General features: G+C 37.5%; 2 protein-coding genes across 4 annotated transcripts; one reads left to right on the top strand and one right to left on the bottom strand.

Moving 5' to 3' along the window:
- Positions 1–1,482: 1,482 nt before the first annotated feature.
- On the top strand, positions 1,483–15,015 carry LOC116736712 (CD9 antigen-like). Of its 2 annotated transcripts, none has more exons than XM_032589404.1 (8): positions 1,483–1,681; positions 9,692–9,794; positions 11,328–11,425; positions 11,686–11,760; positions 12,873–12,974; positions 13,064–13,153; positions 13,425–13,508; positions 14,467–15,015. In XM_032589404.1, the coding sequence occupies exons 1-8, from the start codon at positions 1,613–1,615 to the stop codon at positions 14,530–14,532; spliced, it is 687 nt and encodes a 228-aa protein (XP_032445295.1). In that variant the 5' UTR covers positions 1,483–1,612; the 3' UTR covers positions 14,533–15,015. The 2 variants fall into 2 exon arrangements, with proteins under 2 accessions (XP_032445295.1, XP_032445296.1); XM_032589405.1 differs by lacking the exon at positions 1,483–1,681 and adding an exon at positions 4,167–4,366.
- A 688-nt stretch (positions 15,016–15,703) lies between these two features.
- Positions 15,704–24,721, bottom strand: cwf19l1 (CWF19 like cell cycle control factor 1). 2 transcript variants are annotated; one of them, XM_032589825.1, is made up of 14 exons: positions 24,597–24,721; positions 24,395–24,479; positions 24,242–24,326; positions 23,763–23,864; positions 22,732–22,946; positions 22,305–22,420; positions 21,725–21,809; positions 20,808–20,960; positions 19,992–20,130; positions 18,754–18,833; positions 17,340–17,549; positions 16,562–16,681; positions 16,376–16,473; positions 15,704–16,082 (listed from the first exon to the last, which is right to left on the bottom strand). In XM_032589825.1, exons 1-14 carry the CDS (start codon positions 24,617–24,619, stop codon positions 15,938–15,940), a joined length of 1,656 nt encoding a protein of 551 aa, XP_032445716.1. In that variant the 5' UTR covers positions 24,620–24,721; the 3' UTR covers positions 15,704–15,937. The 2 variants fall into 2 exon arrangements, with proteins under 2 accessions (XP_032445716.1, XP_032445717.1); XM_032589826.1 differs by lacking the exons at positions 15,704–16,082; positions 16,376–16,473 and adding an exon at positions 17,678–17,771 and having other exon boundaries at positions 16,559–16,681.
- Between the last annotated feature and the right edge of the window lie 469 nt (positions 24,722–25,190).

Raw genomic sequence — 25,190 nt, 5'->3', positions numbered from 1 at the left:
AATCTCTTGTTTTTGTGTGAATTTACAGATGAACAATCAGATTAAGAATTATTTAGTTCATAATCTCTGTATTCGGTTAAATGTAACGCCTAAGCCATAAGAAAAAATGTTTGCAGTAGAAAAATGTGACATTTTCCTGTACAATGCCGACTGTTTCAGTGTTTGTGGATGTTTCTCTGTCTGGTTCTGGTCAGCTGACGGGCCGCGCCTCCATCATCGCCATCACTGTGTGCAGCTGCGAACAACAACGGTGGGCTGAGCGCTCACACTGCTGCTTTTGTTCTGCAGAAAAGAAGAAACCGGTCCATTTCCCCGGCAGGCGGGAGAACAAGACAAACACCGACTTCAGCTGGCCGTGACCTTCCTGCCCTCAGAGTTCAGATCAAATCCTGCTTTTTCTGTTTTTAAAGCCTTAAAAAATGATCCATCCTTCCATTTCTTTATTTAAAAAAATAAGAAAACCTTTCTACAAGTTTGGAAAATGTTACTTAAATAATTTGCTGACAGTTTGGTGCAAAACTGTCACATCAAATAAACATTACAAAATATAAATTCATTAAATTTGGTAACAAACATTAATGTTCACACATATTTTCAGCTGGAGAGAAAAAATAACTTGTTGGGTGACGACCCCAATTAAACTTCAACTTCCTCTTTTTCGCAGAAATAAAATCCATTTGAAGGCTGTAGAAATCAAATATTTTAGATTGTTTCACTTTTTTTGGCCTTTGCAGTGACTCTGAAATGAGTCACAATGTAAAACTTTCATGGCATCGCAGGAGTCACGTGATCAACAACCGGATGTTAGTGTTGGCGGAAACGACGAAGAAGAAGACAACAGGAAGTGGTAGGAGGAGGAGGAGGAGGGCGCAGCATGTTTTTAATGACTTATCACCTGAACAAACTTATTTACATGTGATTTTAATTGTGTTTCTTTAATTGTGTTGGAAACAGAAATTGTCCTTTTTCGTCTTTAGCAGCACAATAACAAGGTTTTGCTCACATTTGTAATAAAAAGGCTCTTATTTTGGTATAAATTCAGGTCTAAATCACCTTATTCTAAATAAAAGAGCTCAGATGTTTTTGTTTTAAATTAGTGATCATTAATCAGCAATATAATCTAATTTACTCGCATGTGTTTAATTGTCTGTCAGACTGTTCTTCAGTTACTGATCATTTCAAAGTTAAACAGAATATCATTCCTCTTTAGGATTTAATTGTGATACATTTCAGTTTAATGTTAAATTTATTTGTCATCTTTAATCAAAGAAGACAATAATATTCACTTAGAGATTTTAACCGTGATTTCGTTGAGTTTTCACTTTAAAAGTCCTCAGTTTAGATGTTTAGCATTCTTTACTTTCTTTTGTTTTGAAAATAAAAGACGTTTAAACAAAGAACAAAGGAGAAAAAAACTTTTTTTCTTGTATTTCTGTAGGAGTTGAAACCCAGAAACCTCATTTTCTCTCCTCCCAGCTTCAACCGGAGGCGGCCGCCGAGTCCTGACGGAAGTTACCGAGCGCAGCCGAAGTGAAGCCGAGCAGGCGGCAGATTGAACAGCTGGACTTCTCTCCGTTTTCTCCCGGTTGAAAAGTCCGAGGACGCCGCAGAGATGACCGTCCTGTCCAGCTGGGAGCTGTGCGTCAAATACGCAATTTTCATCTTCAACTTTGTCTTCTGGGTGAGTGAACACGAAATTAGGAGATTTTTTAAGCTAAAGAAAACGATGAACTGACATTTTACTTTAGCTTTATCACTTCATTTTTACAGCCATGGGTCATTTCACGGATGTTTGTTTTTCAGTTAGCAGCAGAAAAGAAAAACTTTAATAAAACTGTGAATTAAGCTTAATGTTGAACTAGTTATTAACCACAAATGGTATGGCATAACGTTATGGGCACTGGAACAATAACGGGTTTTGTACATATTGATGTGTGTGGAAAATATTTTGGCATTTTACTTTAAAACTTGACAAATATCTTAATTTACTTATTGTGGAAAATTGGTGTTTTTTTCTAGCAATTATATGACCTTTTAACAGCAGCAAAAATCCCGTTTTTTCCTTGAAAACATGTTGAATTCATCTATAAATGTTCTTTATTTGGTCAATTCTGTGGCTGCATCATTTTTTCTCCCTTTATCAACGTCTCTAAATAATGAAATAACTAGCAGGTTGAAATCATTTTCATTCTGATAGAAGTTCAATTAAAAAATCGTTTATTTATCAGAAAGAGAAATTAAATGTCTTAACTCTTATTATCTGTATCTTCAAAGAGTCTCCTGTAGCAGTCAGTCTGGCAGCTAATCTGAAGAGGACTCTGACTGAAGACTGTTGCTGTATGAGAGTCTCATGCTAATATGCTAACATGCTAACGGCAGAGACGATTTCCTGCTAATCCACCACATTTTCTTTTGCTGCTCCTCTTTAAATCTGTTTAAAGAAAAATGGTTTGAACTCACCAAATACTTTTTTACTCTTACTTGAGTGATTTTCTGATTGACTTTTTGTTACTTGACTAAAAATATATTGAAGTAGTAGCACATTAGGGCCATTGTAGATAGAAAAAAATGAATACATTTTCTCCAAAGAAATTCAGTAATTTTCTAGAAAGTTTTTTTTAAAAACTAAATTTGCAAAGCAGAAAATTTGCTAGAAAACAATTTAACATTTTGATATTATTCTGAGAAATTTCGTAAAAAAAATAAAAATAAAAATAAAAAATAATAATAATAATAAATTTCTGAGATTAATCTCAAAAGGTCTGATTTTTTTTCTTGCAATTTTTCAATTTCTGAGATAGAAACACAAAGAATGTGTTTGTAGTTCTGATGCGTTCCACAGGGGGCGCTGTTGAGGCCTCCCACCTTTTAACTTCAACATGACCAGAGTTAAAGTTCAGCTTCTCTACAATAACAGTTAACGCAGAAAATGTTCAGTTTGTCGATGTTTCCAGGTTGTATTTCAGATCCAGTAAACGGTTATTAGTTGGTTTATCTGGCTGACAGCAGAAATGTGAACCGACTGCAGCAGCTGGGAAACAAAGCTGCTGTTGTTTGGTTGAACTGGGCCTACTGGGAACAGAGAGCAGCTCCAGTTACCTCAACCAGCAGCCGTCCACTGGGCTGAGAATACACCTGTAGAGGCTCAGACCGTCAGAAATAAAGACTAAAACCAAGATATCCATTCCAAATGTTTTAGTCTTTATTTCTGGTTAATCCGCTCACTAATGAAATACATAACCAATATCTGTCACCTTTATGCAGAAAGAAAACAAATAATTTAAAGATAATCTGTTGAGGTCAAATATGTCAAGATTTCAAACCAAATCTCACTTCTAGCAATTATTGCAAATGATTGTTGGGTAATTACAATAATTCAAATAAATCATCAAAAGCCTTAAATTATCTAAAATTCATAAAACAAAGAAAATGTAAGTTTTGAAACTCTGAAATTTTCTATTTCATCTTAAATTCTGACTTTTTTCTAGAAAATTTCTCAAATTAATTAAAAGATTTCTGAGATTTTTTTGGCAGAAAACTTACTAGTAAAATAAAAATCCTCTTTTTATAATTTTTTTTGCAGCAAAACCAAATAATGTAAAGGAAATGTATTATTTCTATAGAGAGGCTCAAACATTAAACTCATGTTTAAAGATGGATGTTGAATATTTACAATGATTCAAATAAACCATTAAAAACCTGAAATAAGGTAAAACTCAAACATGACGGGTCGATAACAGAAACTATAAATGCCTCTGGTTCATTTATTTTCTAAACAAATAAAAATTGGGGGGAGTAGTTGTTTTTTATTCATATATAATAATATATCTATTTATTGTGATCTTTTGTAAACTCCAGTGAAAGTGAGAAATGATCATGTTTTATTGGTTAGTTTATAATTAGTTTCTTTATTTTTGGAGCCTCATTCCCTTCATTCATGAACATTCAGACATTTTTTCTTCACACAAACGTTTTGTGTTTAGTTTAGTCATTCCTGATCAGACCGTCCACTGGGTCGTTAATGTTGGTTTCTGGCCCGGTTCTGCTGGTTAATTGCTTTCACCTGCAGGCTGAGCTGTTCAGCAGCAGGTTTCTGTTTTCTAGTAGAAAGCCAGTCAGTTCTCTCCGCCCTCCATGCTAGACACACCTTTTCCTCCAGGTACTTCCTCCTCCTCCCCCAACATTTCCCAGGTGAGCGTCACAAAGGTTTGGTTCCTTTAGCCTGAGAGCAGATTCTCATTTTTCCTCTTGTGCCGAGTTGGAAGCTCGTATTTTCTGCTGAGGAAAGTTAAATCCTAAACTAAGAGCCATGAATGGAATGCAGTGCATCAAATATGTCATGTTTGTCTTCAACTTCCTGTTCTGGGTACGTAGCGACCGCAGCCTGTTGGCTCAGTTTGGTACAGTTCACACTTTAGGCTGTGGCTGTTTTTATTCAGTTCAGCAGCTGTTTATGAAACTAAATGTTTGTTTTCATGCTTGTAGGATTTAATAATGTGTTGCCTCCATTTTTATTTTAATTTGTGAAAATGTTTGCTGTAAACCTGAATCTACTTGATTTTTTTTCTTCCTCCTGCATTTATGGTTTTAACTGAAAATCACCCAAGAAAAATATTTTACCAAACACTTTTTTCTGCTTATTTCTAATATTCTCAAAACTCTCAGTCAAATAGGAAATTAGAAAATGGTTGAGTCATAAAAATGACTAATTTGAAAGATGTGTTGAGTAACAGACTGTTGGTGTTAAACTGTAATTTATGGTCATGTTGATCCATGATGACTGAAAACATCTTAAAAACTAAATAAAAATGCTTTCTGCTTATTTCTTTCACGTTGAACTAAAACATGATGGAAAATCTTCAGTTTTCCATGTTGGAAAGTTAATAACGTTGCTTCATGTGAAGCTCTGATTTCTTCACAAACCGTCTGTGAGGTCAGACTGGGAGAGAACTGGGGAGCCCCAGATTTCCCAGTAACCTGGATGAGGTTCATCACTCCATGATGATTATTACGTCTTTAGCTATTTTTGAGAAACATTTTGACAGAAAATATTACATCTTTGTTTTAATAATTCAGAGGTGAATCAATGTTTCTGGCTTAGAATGATCTTTTAAAGGACCAAATGTATTTATTTAACAGATTTGTACAATTTGTAACTTGAATGTTTTGCTGTGATGCTCAAACTGTAGAGAGATTTAAACATTTTCTGCGGTCTTTGAGGAATAATGAAATGTTTTGTGTATTTCTCGTGTTCCCTCCTTTTCTACGTAATTAACTTGCAGGGTTTTTTCACCGCAGTTTAAACGGTGAAATGTTGACTTGTTGGTTAGGTTTTCTTTTATCAGCTGCTTTCGTCTGGTGACGAACTAAAATAGCATCTCAATGCTAAACATGTTGCTAATGCTAATGTTGGCGTCCAGTCCACATTTCTGAAGACGTTCCCTGAACCATCAGGATTCCTGAAACTCTTTGCTCCAAACTGATGGTTGAATAACAGATTAAAAACAGTAAATATCTTTGTTGAGCTTATATGTCAATTTTTTTCAATGATTTAGAAACAAAAATGATTTTAATTAAAAATGTTGTTTATTTTATCTTAGTTTTTGATTAAAATGCAAATAACTCTATTAACTAAAATATGTTGGTTCTAGTTGATGGTGGTTAAACTGTTGATCAGGTTCTGGTTGAGAAATCAAAGCCTGATCTCCAATTGTCCTTCTGGGCCTTTTCTACTAACCTGCATGTTCAAACAGGAACAGTGTTTGTTTTCTGCATTACGTCCATCCGCAGTTGTTACGTTTGTCTTGTTGTCTTTTCGACTCATGTAAGAAGTTATATTTAAGAGAACTAAAGTGATAATTAAAACCGTCTTTCACAACAGCGTTAAACAGGGAGTGTGAGGTTTGACGCATTGGGCCGCAGTAATCTTCTTCTGGTTGCTCTCTCATGACTCGCCATGTTCACATCTTGTCTTTGAGCAGGACACGACTCCAGCAGTCAGTTTGTGGCTAAGAATGCTGAGCTGATAAATACATTTGATGATTTCCACATAATCTATTGATGTAATATAAAGTGTAAGAATTTCCTATCTGGTAAAATTAACCTTTATCTTCCTGGACTGGTTCTCCTTTCTGAGCATGAACCCGACCCGAATGAGCCCAGCAGAGAAGAACCGTTTGACTCGTATTGTTAATTATATTAATGCATCATACAGAGGGAGAATAGAGAAGCAGCTCAGGAGCAACACCACCAGGCAGGTGTGGCAGGGTGTTCAGCACATTACAAGCTACAGATCCAGCAACCAGCCATGCACGGAGGGAACCACTTCCCTGGCAGAGGAGATGAATATCTTCGTTGCCCGCTTTGAGGCGACACCTACCACAGCTCCATCACAGCTGCCTGTCCACAGCAGCTCTGCTCTCATAGTAGAGGAGTGTGAGGTGAGGCAGGTGATGAGGAAGGTGAACCCAAGGAAGGCTGCGGGACCTGACGGTGTGTCGGGACGGGTGCTTAAAGACTGTGCAGACCAACTGGCTGGAATCTTCACAAAGATTTTTAACCAGTCCCTGTCTCAAGCCACTGTCCCTCCCTGCCTAAAGTCCGCTACCATTGTCCCCCTGCCGAAAAGAACCAACATCAACACCCTGAACGACTACCGCCCAGTGGCACTCACACCGATCATCATGAAGTGCTTCGAGAGACTGGTGCGGAGTCACATCCTCGCTGGCCTGCCTGCTGAGCTGGACCCTCTCCAATTTGCCTATAAAGCAAAGAGGTCCACAGAGGACGCTGTATCCACAGCACTTCATGCTGCCCTGACCCACTTAGAGAAAAGCAGGGGAGCTACGTCAGAATGCTCTTCGTGGACTTCAGCTCAGCATTTAATACCATACTTCCCCAACGTCTGGTGTCCAAGCTAGCAAACCTTGGGCTCCCATCAGCCACCTGCAGTTGGATCCTGGACTTCCTAACAGGTCGCTCCCAGAGGGTCAGACTGGGCCCCCACACCTCCACTGCTCTGAGCCTGAACACCGGATCGCCACAGGGTTGCGTGCTCAGCCCACTCATGACTGTGTCTCCAACCACCTCAGCAACAAGATCATAAAGTTTGCAGATGACACGACTGTTGTTGGTCTCATCTCAGGCGGGAAGGGGGAGCTGGAGTACAGGGATGAGGTGGAGCGGCTGTCAGAGTGGTGCAAAGTCAATAACCTGCTCCTCAACACCTCCAAAACAAAGGAGCTGGTGATCGACTTCAGGAAGAACAAAACGGACATCCAGCCTCTCACCATCAGTGGGACCTGTGTGGAGAGGGTCCCAGTGTTCAGGTTTCTGGGCATGGAGTTGGAGGACAAGCTAACCTGGAGCACCAACACCAAGGAGCTGTTGAAGAAGGCACAGCAGAGACTGTACTTTCTGAGAATACTCAAGAAGAACCGTCTCCCCTCAGACCTGCTGCAGGCTCACTGCTCCATAGAGAATGTGCTCACATACGGTCTGTGTGTCTGGTACGGCAGCAGCACATCTGCGGACAAGAAGGCGCTCCAGAGGGTTGTTAGGGCAGCAGAGAGAACCATAGGCTGCCCCCTCCCCACTATGGAACAGATTTACACTTCCAGGCTCCACAAGAAAGTTTTGGACATTTTAAATGACTCTTCACACCCTGGCCATGGTCTCTTCCAGCTGCTGCCATCAGGCAAGAGATACAGAGCAATAAAAACCAGGACAAATCGCCTAAAAAACAGTTTTTACCCGATGGCAATCATGGCACTAAATTCAAAGGCATAAGAACTTCTGCTCTTGACACCACTTTGTTAAAAATGTAAATTCTGTTGCGACACCTCCAGGCGCTGCAACCATCTTCTGATGTCTATTCATTTCTCGTTTTGTACTATTTATTTCTTTATCTTTGTATATTATGTATATACACATAACCTGCATCTTAACTCGAGTCGAGCAAATCTCAATCTGGTTGTAATCTGTTGATGACAATGACAATAAATCTTATCTTATCTTAAGGTTATAAAACTAACAAACTTTAATTGGCTCAGAAATAAATCCTGCATTGGACTGCTGCTAGCTGTAAAAGTTGGGTCAGTTTGTTTGGGTGCTGATATCTAACGAAGGAAATGGTTAAACTTAATTAGTTTAACAAGACTAGAACGGTCAGCTGATGTGAAGATGAGGAACAGAGAGAAATGTTACTGAGTTTATTTCCCAGAGGGCTTTGATGTAGAAAGTATCACATTAACATTTAAATGTATTTTTTTTTTTGCATTTCATGTTTTCAGCTGAAAAATGTAAATTTGAATCTTTATCAGTAAGGATAACGTAACGCTTCATGAACAGAGATATAATCTTTTCTTTTTTTTCAGGTTCCACTTCATTAATTCATTAATTTTCATTCAGAGTTGAAAACATTCATAAGCCGCTTTACTTCATGTGAAACTCCCAGTTCCACCACACACATCAGTCATGCTGCGGGATGTTGCAGCGGTTATTTGGGTGATGATGTAAGCTGTTGCCATGGAGACAGTGAGTCAGTTTTGTTTGTGTGGAGGAGACAAATGACTGTTAATCTGTTTTGAGAAACGGTTGGATTCCAGTTGGAGAATTGCTCCTCCAGACAGAAGACACATTTAGTTAAATTGCTTCTTGGAACGAATTTAAAAATCTGTCAACTCAATGAGATTAGGCATGAAACTGTCTGCAATTCTTTACAGGTTTCTTCTATTTTTGCTTTCCTGTCATAATTTAATGTTTCAGGTCATTAGATTTTAATGTTGTGCCACCTGTAGCAGCAACAACCGAATTTAATAAAATGCAGTTTTGTTGTTTTTCTGACCTTCCACATTCTTACCTGGGAATTCCTCCAGTTAATGTTCCAACCGTTTTTCCTCTTTAAACCGGTTGGTGTTGAGGGTAAACCAGTCAACCTTTTTCTCCTGAGGTTCAGGTGACTTGATCAGTTAATCAGTTTATGCAAAACTCTGGATTTTCCTCATTTTGATTTGCAGCTACAACCAGACTTTGGCAGAATCTCAGTAGAGCAAATTTCTACTTATTTAAACTTTATTATAAACCCAATGATAAATTGTCTCAGAAGTTATTGTGGTAAATGATTTCACAATGTCATTGTTTAAATATTATTATGGTAATGGCATAATATAAAATCATTCTCAGAGATCAGTAAAGTTTAACATTTAACACTGAATCTGGAAGACATTTAAAAATAAACAACAAATAAAACGAGTTATGAAAACTCTGCAAACAAAATGTCCTTTAAAAAGTTGAGTTTGACCAAAACACCAGACTGAAGAATTTTATTATCCAGTGTTTTTTACAGAGAAACGATAAATCATGCAGTCGAAAATGATTGAGCTCGTTTTAAATGTGTCATATGATGAAGTGATTTATTGTCGGGTCAATTTGTCTTCTGGGAAACTTTTAGTGATATTTTTTGAACGGCAATTTTGTTTAGTCATCATAATCCATTTTATTTTTGGTTTTGTGTGTTTTATGTTGGATATTTAAAATGTTTTCTTTCCAAAACTAACGTTTGTCTTTGAGAGCCGTGCTGCCAGCTGTGTTTGTACCTGAACGTTAGACATGAAATGTTTTAGGAACGGCTGATATGAAGTTTGCAGCGTATAAAATGAGAACATGACTCAGGTTTGACGTCTTCCTGCAGCTTGCAGGTACCGGAGTTCTGGCTGTGGGATTATGGCTTCGTTTCGACTCCAGGACCAAACCACTGTTTGAAGGAGAAGACTCGCCCTCTGTCTTCTTCACTGGTAAGGTTTAAAATATTTTTTATATGTAAAAAAATTAACATGTCCCTAATACTCCATAGGATAAACCCAAGTTTGACAAACGTCCATCTTTAAACCATTGCTTCTGCTGCTCCAGTCTTGGCGTTAAATTCGTTTTAACGACTCGCTCACTTCCACAGACCATCACCGCTTCCTTCTCTTGTGACGATCTCTGGTCTGTTTTATAAACTCCTAAATGAGTTGATGGTTTTGTGACGGACTGAGCTGCAGCAGGAGCGGCTGAATCCAGGGCGGTCCACAGTGGGCCTGTGACCTGCCGGCGCTTTCCAAACACACAGAAATCTTTATTCACAGCAGGACAGTCGGGTCTTTGTTCTCCTGACGTCTCGGCGGATCCGTCCCAGAGACTCGCTCGCTCGCTCTCCGACTCTGTGTTTCGCCCCCACCTCCAAGTGGGACGCAGGATGACAGAGGATTGGAATAAAATGATAAACATCTTAATTACAGCTTCAGAGTGGAGGATTTGTGTGGTGATGGTTATTATTCTCCCACATTTAATTTTTGTATCCTTGAATTATGACTCATCCACATGAAAGCCAAGAAAACATCCAACCATCGTTACTGTTTCTAAATCCCTTCTGTGGTTCAGAAGTCCAGATCTGGGATGGTGAAAACATGGTGATGAAATATTTCTCCATCTGGAAATTGGAAATTCAGAAAAGCTGACTCCTCGTCAGTAAGCTCCAATTTGGCCATTTACTTTACTTTTCAAAATCATTTTTGAATATATTAAGTTTTATTCCACAGGCAGAGAGATCATTGGTTACAAAAAGCACAAATGTTTGCAACATGTGGTCAATATGATGGTTCTTCCAGATGTGCTTTAAAATTAAATAAGTCAAGATTTGCAGAAATGTGCTGACAGTTTGATAACAATAAGTAAAACTGTTTTTCCATTTAAAACAATGGGATTGCCTGGTTTTTTGAAAAAAAAAATTATTTGAGCTTTTAAAATTTATAAAAAGTATTTGGCTAACCTTATCTTTTCTATGTGCAAAAAAGCATTATTTAGCTAGCTTTTCATTAATGTTTCCATTTATCAAAAGCAATATTTAGTGAACTTCTCATAAGCTTTTCCAGTTAGCAGCTGCCTATTTTCTTATTGATGGAAAAGCTTTATCTATTATCTTTTCCATTAAAAAAATCATTTTTTTCCTAGTAGCATCTTTTCACAATAACAAGCTTAGGTGGATATTCAAGATACTTTTTTAAATAAAATCCCACATTCCTGCATGGAAAGCATGTTTTAATAATCTAATCTTTAATGTTTTGATTAGCTGTAAGGTGAAAATCATCCTAATTAATGGAAGAAATGGCTTGAGAACATTAATTTGTAATACATACTCTGGTGCGAGAATATTTCTTTTCCAGATTTCAAGCATGCTGTTGAAGCTGTTTTTATTTATGTCTACTTTTTGCTTCCTGCCTGTTCGCAGCATGAATCTCTGTAAACCTCGGGTTTCCCTCTCAGTGACTCGGCTTGTTTCCTCCTAGGTGTGTACCTGCTGATTGCTGCAGGAGGGTTGATGATGGTGGTGGGATTCCTGGGATGCTGTGGAGCCATTAAAGAGTCGCCCTGCATGCTGGGACTGGTGAGTCTTTCTTTACAGAAAACAACATGGAAATAATCCAATTAGCAAAGAAGATGCTGTTTATTTTGATATAAAGTGTTAAAGGGAAAAGTCTTTGCTTTTTATATAAAGAAATACAAATTATATTCATCTTATTAATAGCCATCAGCTTATAAAGAAATAAATGCAAATAGATCAATACAATTACAAGAGGGATACAGTAGAGTAAGGTGGTAAAAGTAGTAGTTTGAAAAAAGATCAATTTTTGTTTCTTGGTCTAGTTCTTCATCTTCCTGCTCATCATCTTTGCTGCTGAAGTGGCTGCAGGGATCTGGGGACTCTCCAACACACACACGGTAAAACTAAAACCTACCGTAAACCCTTCTCACCAATAAAATTGCATATTATCGAAAGGTTAATCATTTTCAGTCATGCGGTTTTTAGTTTGAATTTTTTGGGTTTTCATTTGCTGTAGTCAGTTTCTCCAAACATTGTAACTTCACATATGGGCAATAAAAAAGTTGTTGATCCAGAAATGTGGGCCTGTCCAACAGTAAGTTGATGCCGTATTTATCAGGGCTGGGTTCTAAATCTGAAAAATGTATCATGATTTTAGCATTTCATATCAGCTCAGGGTATGAAATGCTTGAACCTCACCAAGCTAAGCATTGTATATTTATTATAATTTTTTAAACACCAGTAACAGTGATTGCAAAGATAGGTTAGTTTCTTTGGTGAAATGGTTGGAAGCATGGTGAGTATAAAAACATGCAATTAAAATATACAGTAGGTATATATTTTTTTCCCTTTTTAATACTTTACAGTTGGTATTTGGATATCATTAATTTCTTCCAATAACACATAATTACTTGGTGATATTTTCAAATTTCCTGTCAATTTTAAACATTTTTGTAGCTCAAACACTGGAGCTGTTCTCATTTTCTCTTTTATTTTGAAGCAGTTGTGGGGCACGATGGCAGATCATTGGACGTGTTTTCTATTGATATTGTAAATCTGATGTGAAAATTTATTTTATTTTGAACAAACACAAAGTAAAAACAGAAAAAAATACAACAAATTATCATGCCCATTGACATGCAATTTTCCATAATTTGTTCGACAATAAGCAGGAAGAAGACGCAAGATCTTAGCATTTCCTGCTTCTCTCGTACTCATAACCCGCAAACATTTAAATATCCCCAAACCAAATAAATTATTTGGTTAAATTAGATTATTCCTACATTGAATGACACCTAACCTTCAAATTCTGATCCTTAAATGTGCAATTATTTATAGATTTTCAATATCAGCAATTGCATTTTTGGTCCATCCTATGCAACATGTTTTCCAATAAGCTCCTGTGTTTTGTACTTGTTTTAATCTCATCATTTAATCCATTCCATAAATCAACCTCACACACTGATATACAAAAACTTTAAGTTTTGCATAAGTTTTCCTGTCTCTACAGGTGATAGAGGAAGTTACAGAGTTTTATAAGCAGACCTTTGACAACTACAAGACCACCAAACAGGAAGCGCTGAAGGAGACCCTCCGCCTCATCCACTTTGGGGTGAGAGCCCACACCTGATTCCTCTTTCTTTATCCAGTCATCAACAAATGACCAACCAGCTTAGACTTTGAATGGTTTCTGTTTCACAGCTGAACTGCTGCGGTAATACAGGAAGCTTGTTCGATGCTGCCAAAGACATCTGTCCAAAGCAGGAAGGACTGGCAGTCCTCGTTACCACGGTATTGAGATGAATTTGAAGCAGTGATTGTCTTCCCCAAGTCAAACTTTTAAAACTGGATTTGGTTTAAAGGCTGGAGAACGGTATAATGTACAAACATCAACCCAACTTATAGATTTTTAACAGGTTTTAAAATGCATTTCAAAACTTACTTCATACTGTTTCTGACTTTTCTCCAGTTTCTTTAATCTGTAGATATTAAGGTAGAAAAAGCCTAACGATGTCCATTAGTAAGAAATCCTCTTAATACACAACTTTTTATTTTCTTACAGAGCTGCCCAAAAGCCATCGACGAAGTATTCAACAACAAGCTGCACATCATTGGGGGCGTTGGGATCGGTATCGGAGTCATCATGGTGAGTGTGCTACCAAAGAAAGCACTGACAGTTAAAAGCTACACTGATGTTTAGTGCATTAGACTAATAAGGAAGTGTATTCAAGATAAAACAGCAGCTCAGCTTTTCTACTAGTAAAAACACAAATTTAACAAATGTCTACCTTTGTCCAGTAAAAAAAATCCTAACTGGGATAGCTTGTAGCTAGCCTTTCCACAAGTTAAAAAGCTCATTTCCAATGGATAAAAGTGCTACTTTAGCACACACTTGGCTCAGCTTTTAAACTTGTCAAAATGCTAATATGGCAAAGGTTTAGCTTAGCTTTTCCACTGGTAAAGCAATCCTAACTAGGCTAACTTTTAGCCTATTGTTTCTAGATAAAAAAAAAGTAATTTAAAAGATTTGGCTCAGCCTTTCCATTGGCAAAAACTCCCAGTTTATCACAACTTTAACTTGGCTTTTACATGGGTGAAAATGTTACTTTAGCTTACATTTGGGTTAACTTTTCCACTAATAAAATGGAAATTCTGCACTTTTTACAATAAGTTAAAAAACTTTTTAAATGATTGGTTCATTCATTGTAACATTTCATAAAAGTATGAAGTTTGCCATGAGGGGATTAAACCTGCAGCGAGGTAAAATTTTAATATTGATGAGGTTGTTGGGACATATTTCATGGTTGCCAGAAATTATTAAATATAACTGTTGGATAACTTTCCAGGTTGTATTTGTTCAAGAGTTATTGACACAATAGTAATTTTGTCCTTTAGCAGAAGGAGCAGAAAAATCCTAAATGAAAACCCAAATACTATAACCAGTATTTTTGAGAATACATCCAATTACTACTTTTAAAAAATTAAAAAAGTTAAATGAAAACTCCTGCAGGCAACAGTTGATCCTCATTCGGCTAATCTTTATATATGATTTTTGTTCAGATAAATCTTTCAGAAGTAACTTGTGCTCACTTATTTTTCTGCAGATCTTTGGAATGATCTTCAGCATGATGCTTTGTTGTGCCATCAAGAGGTCCAGAGAATTTGTGTAAACTGGAAAAAATGCTTTTTTTTAAATTTATCATGTTTGTAACCTGCTGCTTTTGAGTTTAAGCTATTTTAATTTGCTAGTTGGATTCATACAGGATGACCACATCGATCTATGAGTGTATGAAGCCTCTACCGTGTTTAGGATTTGCAGGAAGATTATTTTTGTACACAAGGCAGAACTGAAATATTTTGTGCTTTCAAAATAAACTTAGTTTTCATGAAGAGACAAAAGGTAACACGTAGGACTCGGTTTTTGTTTTTTAATCTTATGTTAAAATCCAATTTTGTTTTGTTTACAAATGCACTAAAGGTTTATGTGGTGTAACCCCACATTTTATTGTGGATTACTAAATATTTTGACACAGTATGAGATTCTTTTTTTTAATCAAGAACTGTGGAGTTGTATGCAAGTATGATGAATGCAGTTCATGTTTAAGATGTCAAATAAGGATCTAATAAACATCGATTTTTGTGTTACAAAAACATTTTTCAGTGTTTCTCAATTGTTTTCAAACTGTCCAAGGTGATTTCAATTCATGTTTCTAAAGATGATGCACTTTTAAATCTACTGAAGGGGAAAACAGGGTCTTGTTTGGGGGGAAAAAGCAGTTAAGACATTTAAAATTGAGATTTCAGACTATTTAAGTGAGTTAAGTCAGATATTTGTGGTGTATTGACCAGCTGGTCTGTAAACCATCAAAATCCTTCATTTTATTGTCCAATTTAAGAATTTAATATGATTTGATTTTACAAATATTTTATGTGTCCCTTTTTAATCAAAACTTTGTATGCCTTTTGGGGTACATCTGTGTTGCACATCTAGAGACCAAAATGTTTGTTGCTACAGATTCTAAATTGCACCATTATGGTTCTATGGGTAACACAAAGTACACTCATTGTGGCTCTTAAATAAGCAGTTCACATGCATAAAAACTTGCTGATAAGATTTGGAAAGTTTACTGCATAATCTCATGATGGGTGACTAGAAATTCACATTTTTTTTCTAGTTAGTAAATTTACCATACTGAAGCACTGTTGAGTTTTGATGCACTCTTCAGGGTGGAAATTGAGTAGTTAAATGTAAAGTTCTAAAAAAAAAAGCCCCTTTTCTAATCTAGAATAAATGTCTAATATAATTTGTTATACTCAAAAAAATGTCACATAAAAAGTCAATTTTTGACAGTTCAAGAAATTAATACCTTTTATTTGAGATTTGCAAATTCTTGTAAACGTACAAAAGCAATATTTTGTGAACTTTTCATTTGTTAATGAAAGTTTCAAACCTAAATAAGAAAACCCAGCATAAAGACTGGTTGTCTTTGTCCTAATTCGCTCAAGGTCCCCACGATGTAGCTTGTCGACCCTGGTCTTCACAGCAACAGGTAAACAAGAATGAGTGTGTGCATGTTAGTCGTCCCAGGCAAAGTCATATGGCTGGAAAGCGTCTCTCAGCTGTTTGCAGCTGTCATCCTCTTCCTCTCTGCTCTGTTTACATTCCTTCCAGTCAGCTCGCGTCGGGATGTTCAGCACCGCCTCACTGGCCAACACCTCCCTGCACACAATAGTTTCCATCAACATCTAATAATCTTGTATGTTTTACCGAGTCATTTTAAGAATACATTTGTTTTTACACATGCATCTAAATTAGTCGTGGTGGAAGACAAGTTTGTACATCAGTATTATCTTTACCAAGCAGTTGGAAAAACTGATGCGCTGTCTGGCGCCCTCTTTGGCCAAATCAAGTATCGCACGACAGGAGGACTTTACAATCACCTAACAATATATCAGTTTCCAATCCATCAAAAATCAAGAAAAAGCTATTTAAGTAGACTTTTTATTTCCTACCTTCCAAACTGCAGAGGAAAGTTTTTCTGAATCCGGTAGTAAAGTTTCTCCCCAGAGTCCAGCTCCACATAGAAGTAAGGAGTCCCTGGAGGAGCAATCTGAACGCAGACATTACAAAACTGTAACTACTGAGCTAAGCAGCAGATCCTCAGTATGATTTTAGGCTGTGATTTCTGTTGTTGTAACCTGTTTGAGGTCTGTGTGTTGAGGAATCTCCATCAGCTCCATGTTTTGCTCCTGAGCCTGGACCATAAACGCCTCCTTGATGTCCTCTGTAGTGCAGCGGTTGAGCGGAACGGGAACAACCTGAAAAATAAAGGTGTAAAAACACAAAGGTAAGCGTCAGGGACAATGTCAGAAGTAATTCAAAATACTTTGTTGATCCTACAGGAAAATTAAATGTCGTAACTCATTTTAATTCAAATTATTCAAGAAGTTATTGTAGATGGTGATGGCTGTTGGCAGGAAAGATCTCTTGTAGCAGTCTGTATTACAGTGAATTTGAAGAAGCCTCTGAATGAAGACACTTTGTTTTCCCATGATCATCCCATAAAGAGGATGTTCAAGATTGTCCATATTTTTTTTAAATCTAAGGAGGCACCCAACCAATTTGAAATGAAGTGAATCCCACTGTGATTTAAACAATGAACTTTTAGACTTTCTGCAAAACTAGATGAAGATTCAACTTTTTTCAATGTTTTAAAAATACTTGATTTAAAGAACCTCCGTTTTGTTTTTATCATTTATGATTATAGATATTCTGATACCAAAAATGTGGAATGAAAATGAGAAAATCCAAACAAACCATGAGATTTTTATTCTAATTTGGACCCTAAATGTGTCACTGCCTGCTTTCATTGTGATTCTGAGCTGTGATGTTTTTATTTCCATTTTCTTTCAGCCCTGAAAAAAGTGAAATGTGATGTTTCCCAGGTTTCTGGAGGTCATGACCTCTGGACCTCACCTGCAGCTGCAGATGTTGGCTCCTGTAGTTCCTCTCAAACAGAACGCAGCGCTCTCCTTTGCTCTTGTAGAAGTCCGTCAGGGCCGACTTGTACTTCTCCATCTCCTCCACCACGTCGGAGCTCAGCTCCACCACAGACTGGTAGTGGCCGATGGGCAGGATCAGAACGTGGCGGGGAGTCAGCGGGCCTTTCGCCAGAGCCAGGTAACACTGCCGAACAGAGACCAGGATTTCCTCTACATGCAGCTGACTATGGTCCACACAAACTTAAGAATGAAGTGTTTTTTTATATGGTAAAACAATGTAAAGCATATGAAATGCACACATAAATAGGCTACCTTTGTGCACTTGTGTAACCATAATCAGTTTCACATGAATGCAGAACTGGTTATTGTGTTCTGTGCTGCTTTCAGGAGTGAAGAAAACTAGAGGCTGAAGCAGAGGGAGAAAAAAGGCGAAAGGAAAGTCGCCTTAATGAAAGGTTAAGTTACGTTGCATTTGAATGTAGTTAATATAGTGTGGCCTTCCTTCATGCATAATGTTTCAGATACATATTGAATAATTAATGTTGGGTAATTTTTCCGTTCAGACTTACTTCTGGTTGCATTTTCAGATGAGAGTATTAAAATATTTTCAGAAGAGGAAGGGATCCAAGGAAGAGCTTAGGGTAAAGTTAGATGGAAATGTTTAGTGTTCTTTACTGTGACAGTTCCTTCAAGTTCTAAGGAATCTAGAAATGAGAGGTAATATTTTCTTAATGTTCCATAATATTGATGATGAAAACAAGCCAAACGACAATGACATTAAAAAAGTGTTTCAATAGAAGAGTTAGTTGTTTTTCAAGAAACCCAGAAAACAACATGTTCTCAACCAGGCTGCAGACCGTGGCTTTAGTTACTACAGTGGAGTTGTAATTTGTAAAAGTTTGAAATGGTCATAATTAATACCATGAATTTTTCCACAGTGTGACGATGCCATCACCAGATTTCACCATCATGGATTTTGTGTTCAGAATGATGTGCAGAGCTGATTTTCCACCTCAAAACGTTTTTTATTAGAACCTCATTTGTAAGTTGCTTTGGGAAAAAACGCCTGGCAAAAATCAAGTCAACATCAAAACGAACAACAAGAAACTTGGAAGGAAGATTTTAGTTCGGTTCTGTCAGAGAGCAAGTTGCAGGAAGCGGTAGAGCAGTAGACAGTGGATCAAGTGTTTTATATATAGATCAAAGGGTTTATTTCCTGAAAAAATAGATTAAATCTTGAGGTTATAATGTGACAGAATGTGAAAAGAGTGAAGAAGGCAGCAACAACTTTAAAATAAACTGTTTGCACTGATATTTCAGGATTTCTAGTTCCATAAACCTCTGCAGATATTAATGTGTTCATTTTTAAATTCCCAGGCTGAACTTACATGTGTTCCTATGCTGACGACCAGATGTTTCTCCACCTGAGGGCTGGCGAGGCAAAACCAGCAGGGCCCAGTAGGCTGCGCTGCACACAGGGAAAGCAGGGCGAGTTAAAAACACAAAAAGCTTTTTGGTTGCTTTTAATCTTGTATTGGCTTTTAGGATTTTCTTATTTGTTTCAGCACTCAGGTGATTAACCAGCAAGTTCTTGATGTGAAGGTAAAAAAGAAAAATATCTTTAATCAATCAAGTTCCAATTTTAGACACTTTTAAAGTTTTCAACATAAAATTTCTTGTTGCAATCAGATCTGTTGGAATAATATGGAGACATTTCATATTTTCTACTCTATTTAATGTACCATTACACCATGGTCCAAATTATTATGCAAGTGATATTTTCTCAGATTTTCCTAAATGGTCAATGCAAATGATGGTCAGTATAATTTTCAAGTCATGAACTATTACAGTGTAAATCTAATTTTACTGAACAAAGATCCCCATGACAACAGGATGTTTTTCAAAATTAAAAACTCAAAATGCAAAATGTTCCAAATTATTATGCACAGCAGATTTTCTAAACATTTTATAATGATTGGATCCATCCATCCATCCATCCATCCACCCCCACCCCACCCTCTCACATCTGGACCATCCAGGTTTGCCCAGCAGTCATCAGTGAACAAGTCTGTGTGAAAATGAATCTTCATGTCCGGCTGGGCCCTCTGGGACCGGTTCTGCTTGTGAGTTCTGGTTAGGGGCCCAATAGTAGGTTCCTGCACCACAAGCCTCTGGAGGATCCTCCACCTTGAGGCTCCAGCAGCTTCTAATAACTGTTTGCTGCTTTAAGGGCATTTTAACAGCTGCTCTCTTAATCCCATGAATGTGTCTAACAGAAACTTTCCTCATTCTGTCTTTATCTCTACAAACCATCTTTGTTCTGAATCAGCCACAAATCTCTTCACAGTACCATAACGCTTCAGTTTTCCTTAAATATCTAATGTTTTCATTCGGCACGACACTATCTGATGATTTTGGTCAGCAGAGATCCTTTCTCTTTCCCATACTGCTTGAAACTAAAACCAGAAGTTTACATACATCTAACCTTTGTTCCCCCATTGTTTGAGGTAAAATGAGACCAAACTTCTCTTGTTTCCAAACAAGAAAAGTCAAAAATGAGAGACTCTGTCAGATTTATTGAGAATGTCTTCAGCTGTGTGGTATTTCTGAGTTCCTGCAGACTCACGGTGCCTGCGCGGTTGTTTGGGCTGCCCCTGAAAATGCCCGTCTCGACCTCGTCCGTCTGAGGGCCTCTTCCCGCCGCGACCCCTGGGGGCCCCGCCCTGGTTCCTGCTCAGGTCAAAGAAGAACTGGTGGACCGGCTCCTGGACACACCGCAGTTAAAAACAGACAAAAGGTGATGGATGTTCTCAAAAAGGACAAACATGTGCTTCTTTTCACTCCAGCAGGATTTATGTGAATGCAGCTTTTTGAACCAAGAAAACAGTTGAGCTTTCATGTTTAAAGAATATCACTGAAACAGAGTCAAATGTTTACTCTGTTTAGATTAGCATAGCATAGTGTTGTAGTATAGATTTTGGTTGGATTTAATCTAATTTTTCCTTCTATAATAATAATCAATGCACAGCAAAAACACAAAATTTTACCAAGTATTTTAGTGCTAATATCTTTGTACATTTAAAATAAGACAAAACTAATAAGTAACTTATTGACGTATATAGAAGGTTGTTAAGTCAATAATTTCTTAATATTGGTGAAAAAGTTCTAGTTCCACTGGGAGAATATTTAACTCATAACATGGGAAAAAAGTCTTGTTTTATGTGAAAAATCAGTGGACTTAAAACAAACTTGTACAACTTGCTAAAATTTTCCTTGCAAGTTAGTTTTGTATAAGATATTTGCACTAAAAACTACATTTAAAAATACTTGGTAAGAGTTTGTTTTTGCCGTGTGGGCGTCAATTTGGGGAAGGAGAGGGGAAAAAATCATAAAACGTCTCTTCGCTCCGTTAAAACAATGTTTCACATGGGTGCTTTTTTACCTCTTCTTCTGTGGTGCTGAACGGCGGTTTTTGCGTCTCCGTTTTGTCTTTAGCCGAGCGAGTGTAAGGACTTTCCGTGACGTCCGGCGGCTGCTTCACCAGCTCTGTGGGATCCATGTTCTTCATGGGGACGATGTTGAAGGCGTACAGATACTGCGACGAGAACAAACAAGGAAAATCGACATTTCTTCTTGTTCAACGGAGGTGAAAGAGTAAAACAAGCATGGCTGGTCAGGTTTACTGTTGATATTTTGCATGGAAATTGACATTTTTAGCTAAACTCTGCTTATTTCAACCTCTAGAGCAGGGGTCTCAACACCTGGTTGGTGGGCCAGAAGTGGCCCACGCCCTCAACCTCATGTCAAAAATATAATGCAATAAGATCCTTAAGATATTGTTACTTGAAACAAAAGTGTATCTGTTCAAATTAGATACATAAAATTGTATAATAAGAGCAGATTTGAGGATTAAAATTACAATAATTTGACTCTAAAGACTTTGCTTTTTGAATATCTTTGATTTAGCATTCAGGAAATTTGAGCAGAAAGCACAAATATGGTGATTTAGTTCAGTAACAAAGTTTTTAGAATTGGAAACTATTTGCACTAACAGACCAAAACCAATATGTTTACTGATGTCTATGTTTTTATTTTTGATAATTGTGAAGTAAATTATAGAAGTGTTGTCATGGCTTTGTTCAGAAAGAAATTAGCAGTTTGTCAGTTTAGTGACAGAACTAAATTAGTTATTTAAGGTCAAGAAAAAAAATTTGTACACAATTTTAAAATGGTATATTTTCAGAAATATTTGGGGTTTATTGTGCATTTAAAAACTAAAATGGCCACCAATTCATTTGAGTTTGAGACCTCTGCTCTTTGTTCGGAGCTGGTGTAGAAAATGTTCGACTCCACGTTTACCTTCTTCTTGGCGGGGTTGTTGACGGTTGCCAGGGCGATGAAGCGACTGACATGTTGAGCGTTTTCCTGGAGGACTACATGATTCCTGAGGAAAAGAGAACATCCAGTCACCTCAGTCAAACTGACTGCTCTAACTAAAGAAAACGACTCAAAACAGTTTTGCTGCTTTAATTATGATGCATTTTAACACAATTAACTGCAATTATTTCATAATTTGTCTGTATATGTTTAGCATTAGTTGACACAGACAAAGGCTGGACAATAAGTCAATAACAATATATGGCGATAGTGATCAATATTAATAGATAATACATCTGTCAGAATATTCACTGAACTTTGATTCAGAACTGCACAGCAATAACTAACTCACTCATTCTTTGGTTGCCTAGCAACGAGCAGTTTCATATTTAGCCACTGTGCCTCATAACTGCTTAAAAATAAAAAAACAACTTTGAGTGAAAACTGGGTCAAACAGGAAAGGTCACGCTTTGATAATTATTGATTATCAATAGTTATTGATAATTATTGATGAGCACTTTTATTGTGAAACATTTTTTCTACCATCCTATCTGCTGCGTACCTGAATGGGAGCCTTTCATAGTGAGCGCCCTCTAGTGCAGCGAAGTGGTAACGTGGTTTCAGTTTGTGGGCGAGGCTGGCGATGGAGCTGCTTCCACATGACTTTGTGTTCACTTCCTGTGAGACAAAAACTTCCCTTAGAGCACAGGTGTCAAACTCCAGGCCTCCAGTCGCTGTCCTGCAGGTTTTAGATGAGCCACAGGTACAAAACCCTGGAATTAAACATTTTAATGACCTCCTCCTGGTGTGGATCGGTTCTCCAGAACCTTAGTGACCTCATTATTCTATTCAGGTGCTGCAGCAGAGGCTCATCTAAAGGTTGCAGGACAGCGGGCCTCCAGGACTGGAGTTTGACCCCCCTGTCTTAGAGAGTTAACTACTGTAAGGAGCGTCCATGTTGACCAGGGTTCACAGAGAGGTGGGGTTACCGGGTTGTTTCCGTACTGCCACACGCCTCGGGGCCACTGCGACGTCAGCAGGATGTCGACGCCTCTGAACTTGGAGCTGCTGGTGAGCGAGGTGACGAGCGCCGACAGGTCTTTGGAGGTGAAGCAGTGAGCCGGGGCCGGTTCCTGCGGGGCCTCCCGGCCGCTGACGTAGGCCAGCTGGAGTCCTGAAGCGCCAGTGAACACGCCGCGCCGACCTGGAACAGAGCGCCAAACCCGAAAGATTTTATCAGGAAATCTCAGACGGTCATTTTCATTCAGATTGACAAGGAAGGATGTTAGATTTAAACTTTTATTTGATACAGAATAAATATAGATTTTAATAATATATCCTGTTTAAAATGTAAAATATTTTAAATCTATTTTCATTCCATTGTTATTGAATTTAATTTTAAAAATATGGATTTTTGTGCATTTTATCTAAATTAAATTTATATAAATTTCATTAGACATATACAAAATGTCAAATAAGTTTAGAAAAACAGCACAAATTTTCACTGCATTTAAAAAATTTAATTCAGCCTTAACTTTTGTAAAATATTAATATAACACACAAAAATGGAAAATAACAGAAAACACAAACTATTTTGAAAATTTTGAGATTTTTTTTTTTACAAAATTTGCATAATTGTGCCCTGTTGAGGTGGGCACTTTCAACCCTCCATATTAATCCAGATGCAGACAATGATTATTCTAAATTGTTTTCATAGAGACAGTTTATTTTATTTATACATTTTTGCATCAATTTTTGAGTTTGGCAGTGTTGGTCCTCCGTATTCCCCACTGGGAGTGGAGTTTTATTTTTTCTTTTGTGTATTTTTGCATGTTTGACTTTTTTCAGTCTCAGCCCTCCATATTAACCATCTCCAGAGGGTAGTAATAGTAGCATCTATGTCTAATATTATTCATCATTGAGATAATTTAGATTCCATTAATAATTTTAGCAGTCTCTGGCCTCCATATAATCCTGTGTTAGTGTGATGGAAGTGCAGCTCTGACCTCTGCAGTCTTACCCAGGTATGTGATGTTTTCAGCCAGTTCAGAACCGTCAGAATTGGGGAAGTTCTTCACCGTTTCCTGGCTTGCTGCCCCCAGGATGTAAGTTTGGATCGGAGCTAGAAAAGAGAAAAAAGATTTGACTGAATTGACCAGGAACCACATGAAGGGAACTCGGCTTTTAGGAGAACTTTTGGACAAGTTTGCAGTTTGGAGATTTAAAGATGAGCAGCAAAAGCAAAGGAGGAAGATCAGCAGAGCTTGTCAACAACTGATTATATCATCCAGGACATGTTACTGTGAAACATCATGTCTACTGCGCTGTTATTATATCATTGAACTGTAATACAGCAACAGTCTTCAGGCAGAGGCCTCTGTTGCAACACTGACTGCTACTGGAGATTTTTCCTGAGTTACAACAACATTTAGTTTTCTTTTGGGATAAATAAATCATTTTTAAATAAAATTTCCCCCCGAACTGTTGTTTCATTCCCACCTTTTTTAGCTCCAGTCTTGTATTGTTGCCACTCTGCTTCAGCTTCAGGGGTTACTCCAAAAAACTCCCCAACACATAGCAGCAGCTGCAGGAAAACATCTGTTTAATTGAGGCTGGCCGGAAGTCAAACAGTGGGAATAAAGTCAAACTCACATCAAACTGTCCTGTTTTCTTCTGGATGGCCTGAACTCTGCTGAACAGAGAGCTCAGTCTGCCCTCAACATCCCCGCACACCAAACTGTGAACACACAACATACAGGCTGCTTTTAATGCTCGATAAAAAGCTGATTTTAATCAATTTAAATACCCACGGGTGACATTTAATCACATAAACCATCCAGTAGCTTAAACTCACACTCTGACCGGCTGGTCTCCCATATTCTGCTTCAGTTTGGCTCCGGAAAACTTCGGGTTTTAGCAGCTTTAACGCATCGTCCCTCTCCAAAAAGGGTCCAGGTGAAACAAACGCGGAACTATTTTTTGACAATGTCTTTACTGTATTTTCTTTTACCTCTAAAAGTTTGGACTTAAAGTTAAAATATAAGTGTAAAAGTAGAAAGAAATAGCATTTATATAGAAGCATTGGAGTGTTTTTTCTGTTAAAATCAGCTAAATAAATTAGCAAGTTGTATTTTCACACTGGTTGCCAGGTTTGCTTTTTTGCACCTAAATGGATCTCTGTCATGTTGTTTCAATACTATTAAATATGTGCCTGTCAGCTCGTTTGCAATAGTTTTGATTTGTTCTTTTTGTAGACTTTTGTTAATCATTTATTTATTTGGATATCTTCAGATTTGGATGCTGTACAGCTGGAAGGATTTTTGCTTTTACTTATTTACTGACAAAAAAGCATTCATTTTACTTGTGGAAGTAGATTAGCATCTCAAAAACCACAGATAATATCTGATCTATGACGCCAAAATCCCAAAGAATTTGACAATGAGGCTTC

Source organism: Xiphophorus hellerii, chromosome 17, assembly GCF_003331165.1.
Source record: "Xiphophorus hellerii strain 12219 chromosome 17, Xiphophorus_hellerii-4.1, whole genome shotgun sequence".
Lineage (NCBI taxonomy): Eukaryota > Metazoa > Chordata > Actinopteri > Cyprinodontiformes > Poeciliidae > Xiphophorus > Xiphophorus hellerii.
Note: the sequence above shows the minus strand (reverse complement) of the source record. Positions and strands in the feature narration are given on the sequence as shown.

Excerpts from the sequence above, each read along its gene's own strand:
- LOC116736712 (XM_032589404.1), top strand. The coding sequence starts at position 1,613 with ATGACCGTCCTGTCCAGCTGGGAGCTGTGCGTCAAATACGCAATTTTC. Across the intron at positions 13,154-13,424 it reads TGGCAGTCCTCGTTACCACG|AGCTGCCCAAAAGCCATCGA; the intron begins GTATTGAGATGA and ends ATTTTCTTACAG. Across the intron at positions 13,509-14,466 it reads TCGGTATCGGAGTCATCATG|ATCTTTGGAATGATCTTCAG; the intron begins GTGAGTGTGCTA and ends ATTTTTCTGCAG.
- cwf19l1 (XM_032589825.1), bottom strand. The coding sequence starts at position 24,619 with ATGGGAGACCAGCCGGTCAGAGT. Across the intron at positions 18,834-19,991 it reads CAAACAACCGCGCAGGCACC|CGCAGCCTACTGGGCCCTGC; the intron begins GTGAGTCTGCAG and ends CCCTGTGTGCAG. Across the intron at positions 17,550-18,753 it reads TCGTCAGCATAGGAACACAT|TGTTACCTGGCTCTGGCGAA; the intron begins GTAAGTTCAGCC and ends TCTGTTCGGCAG.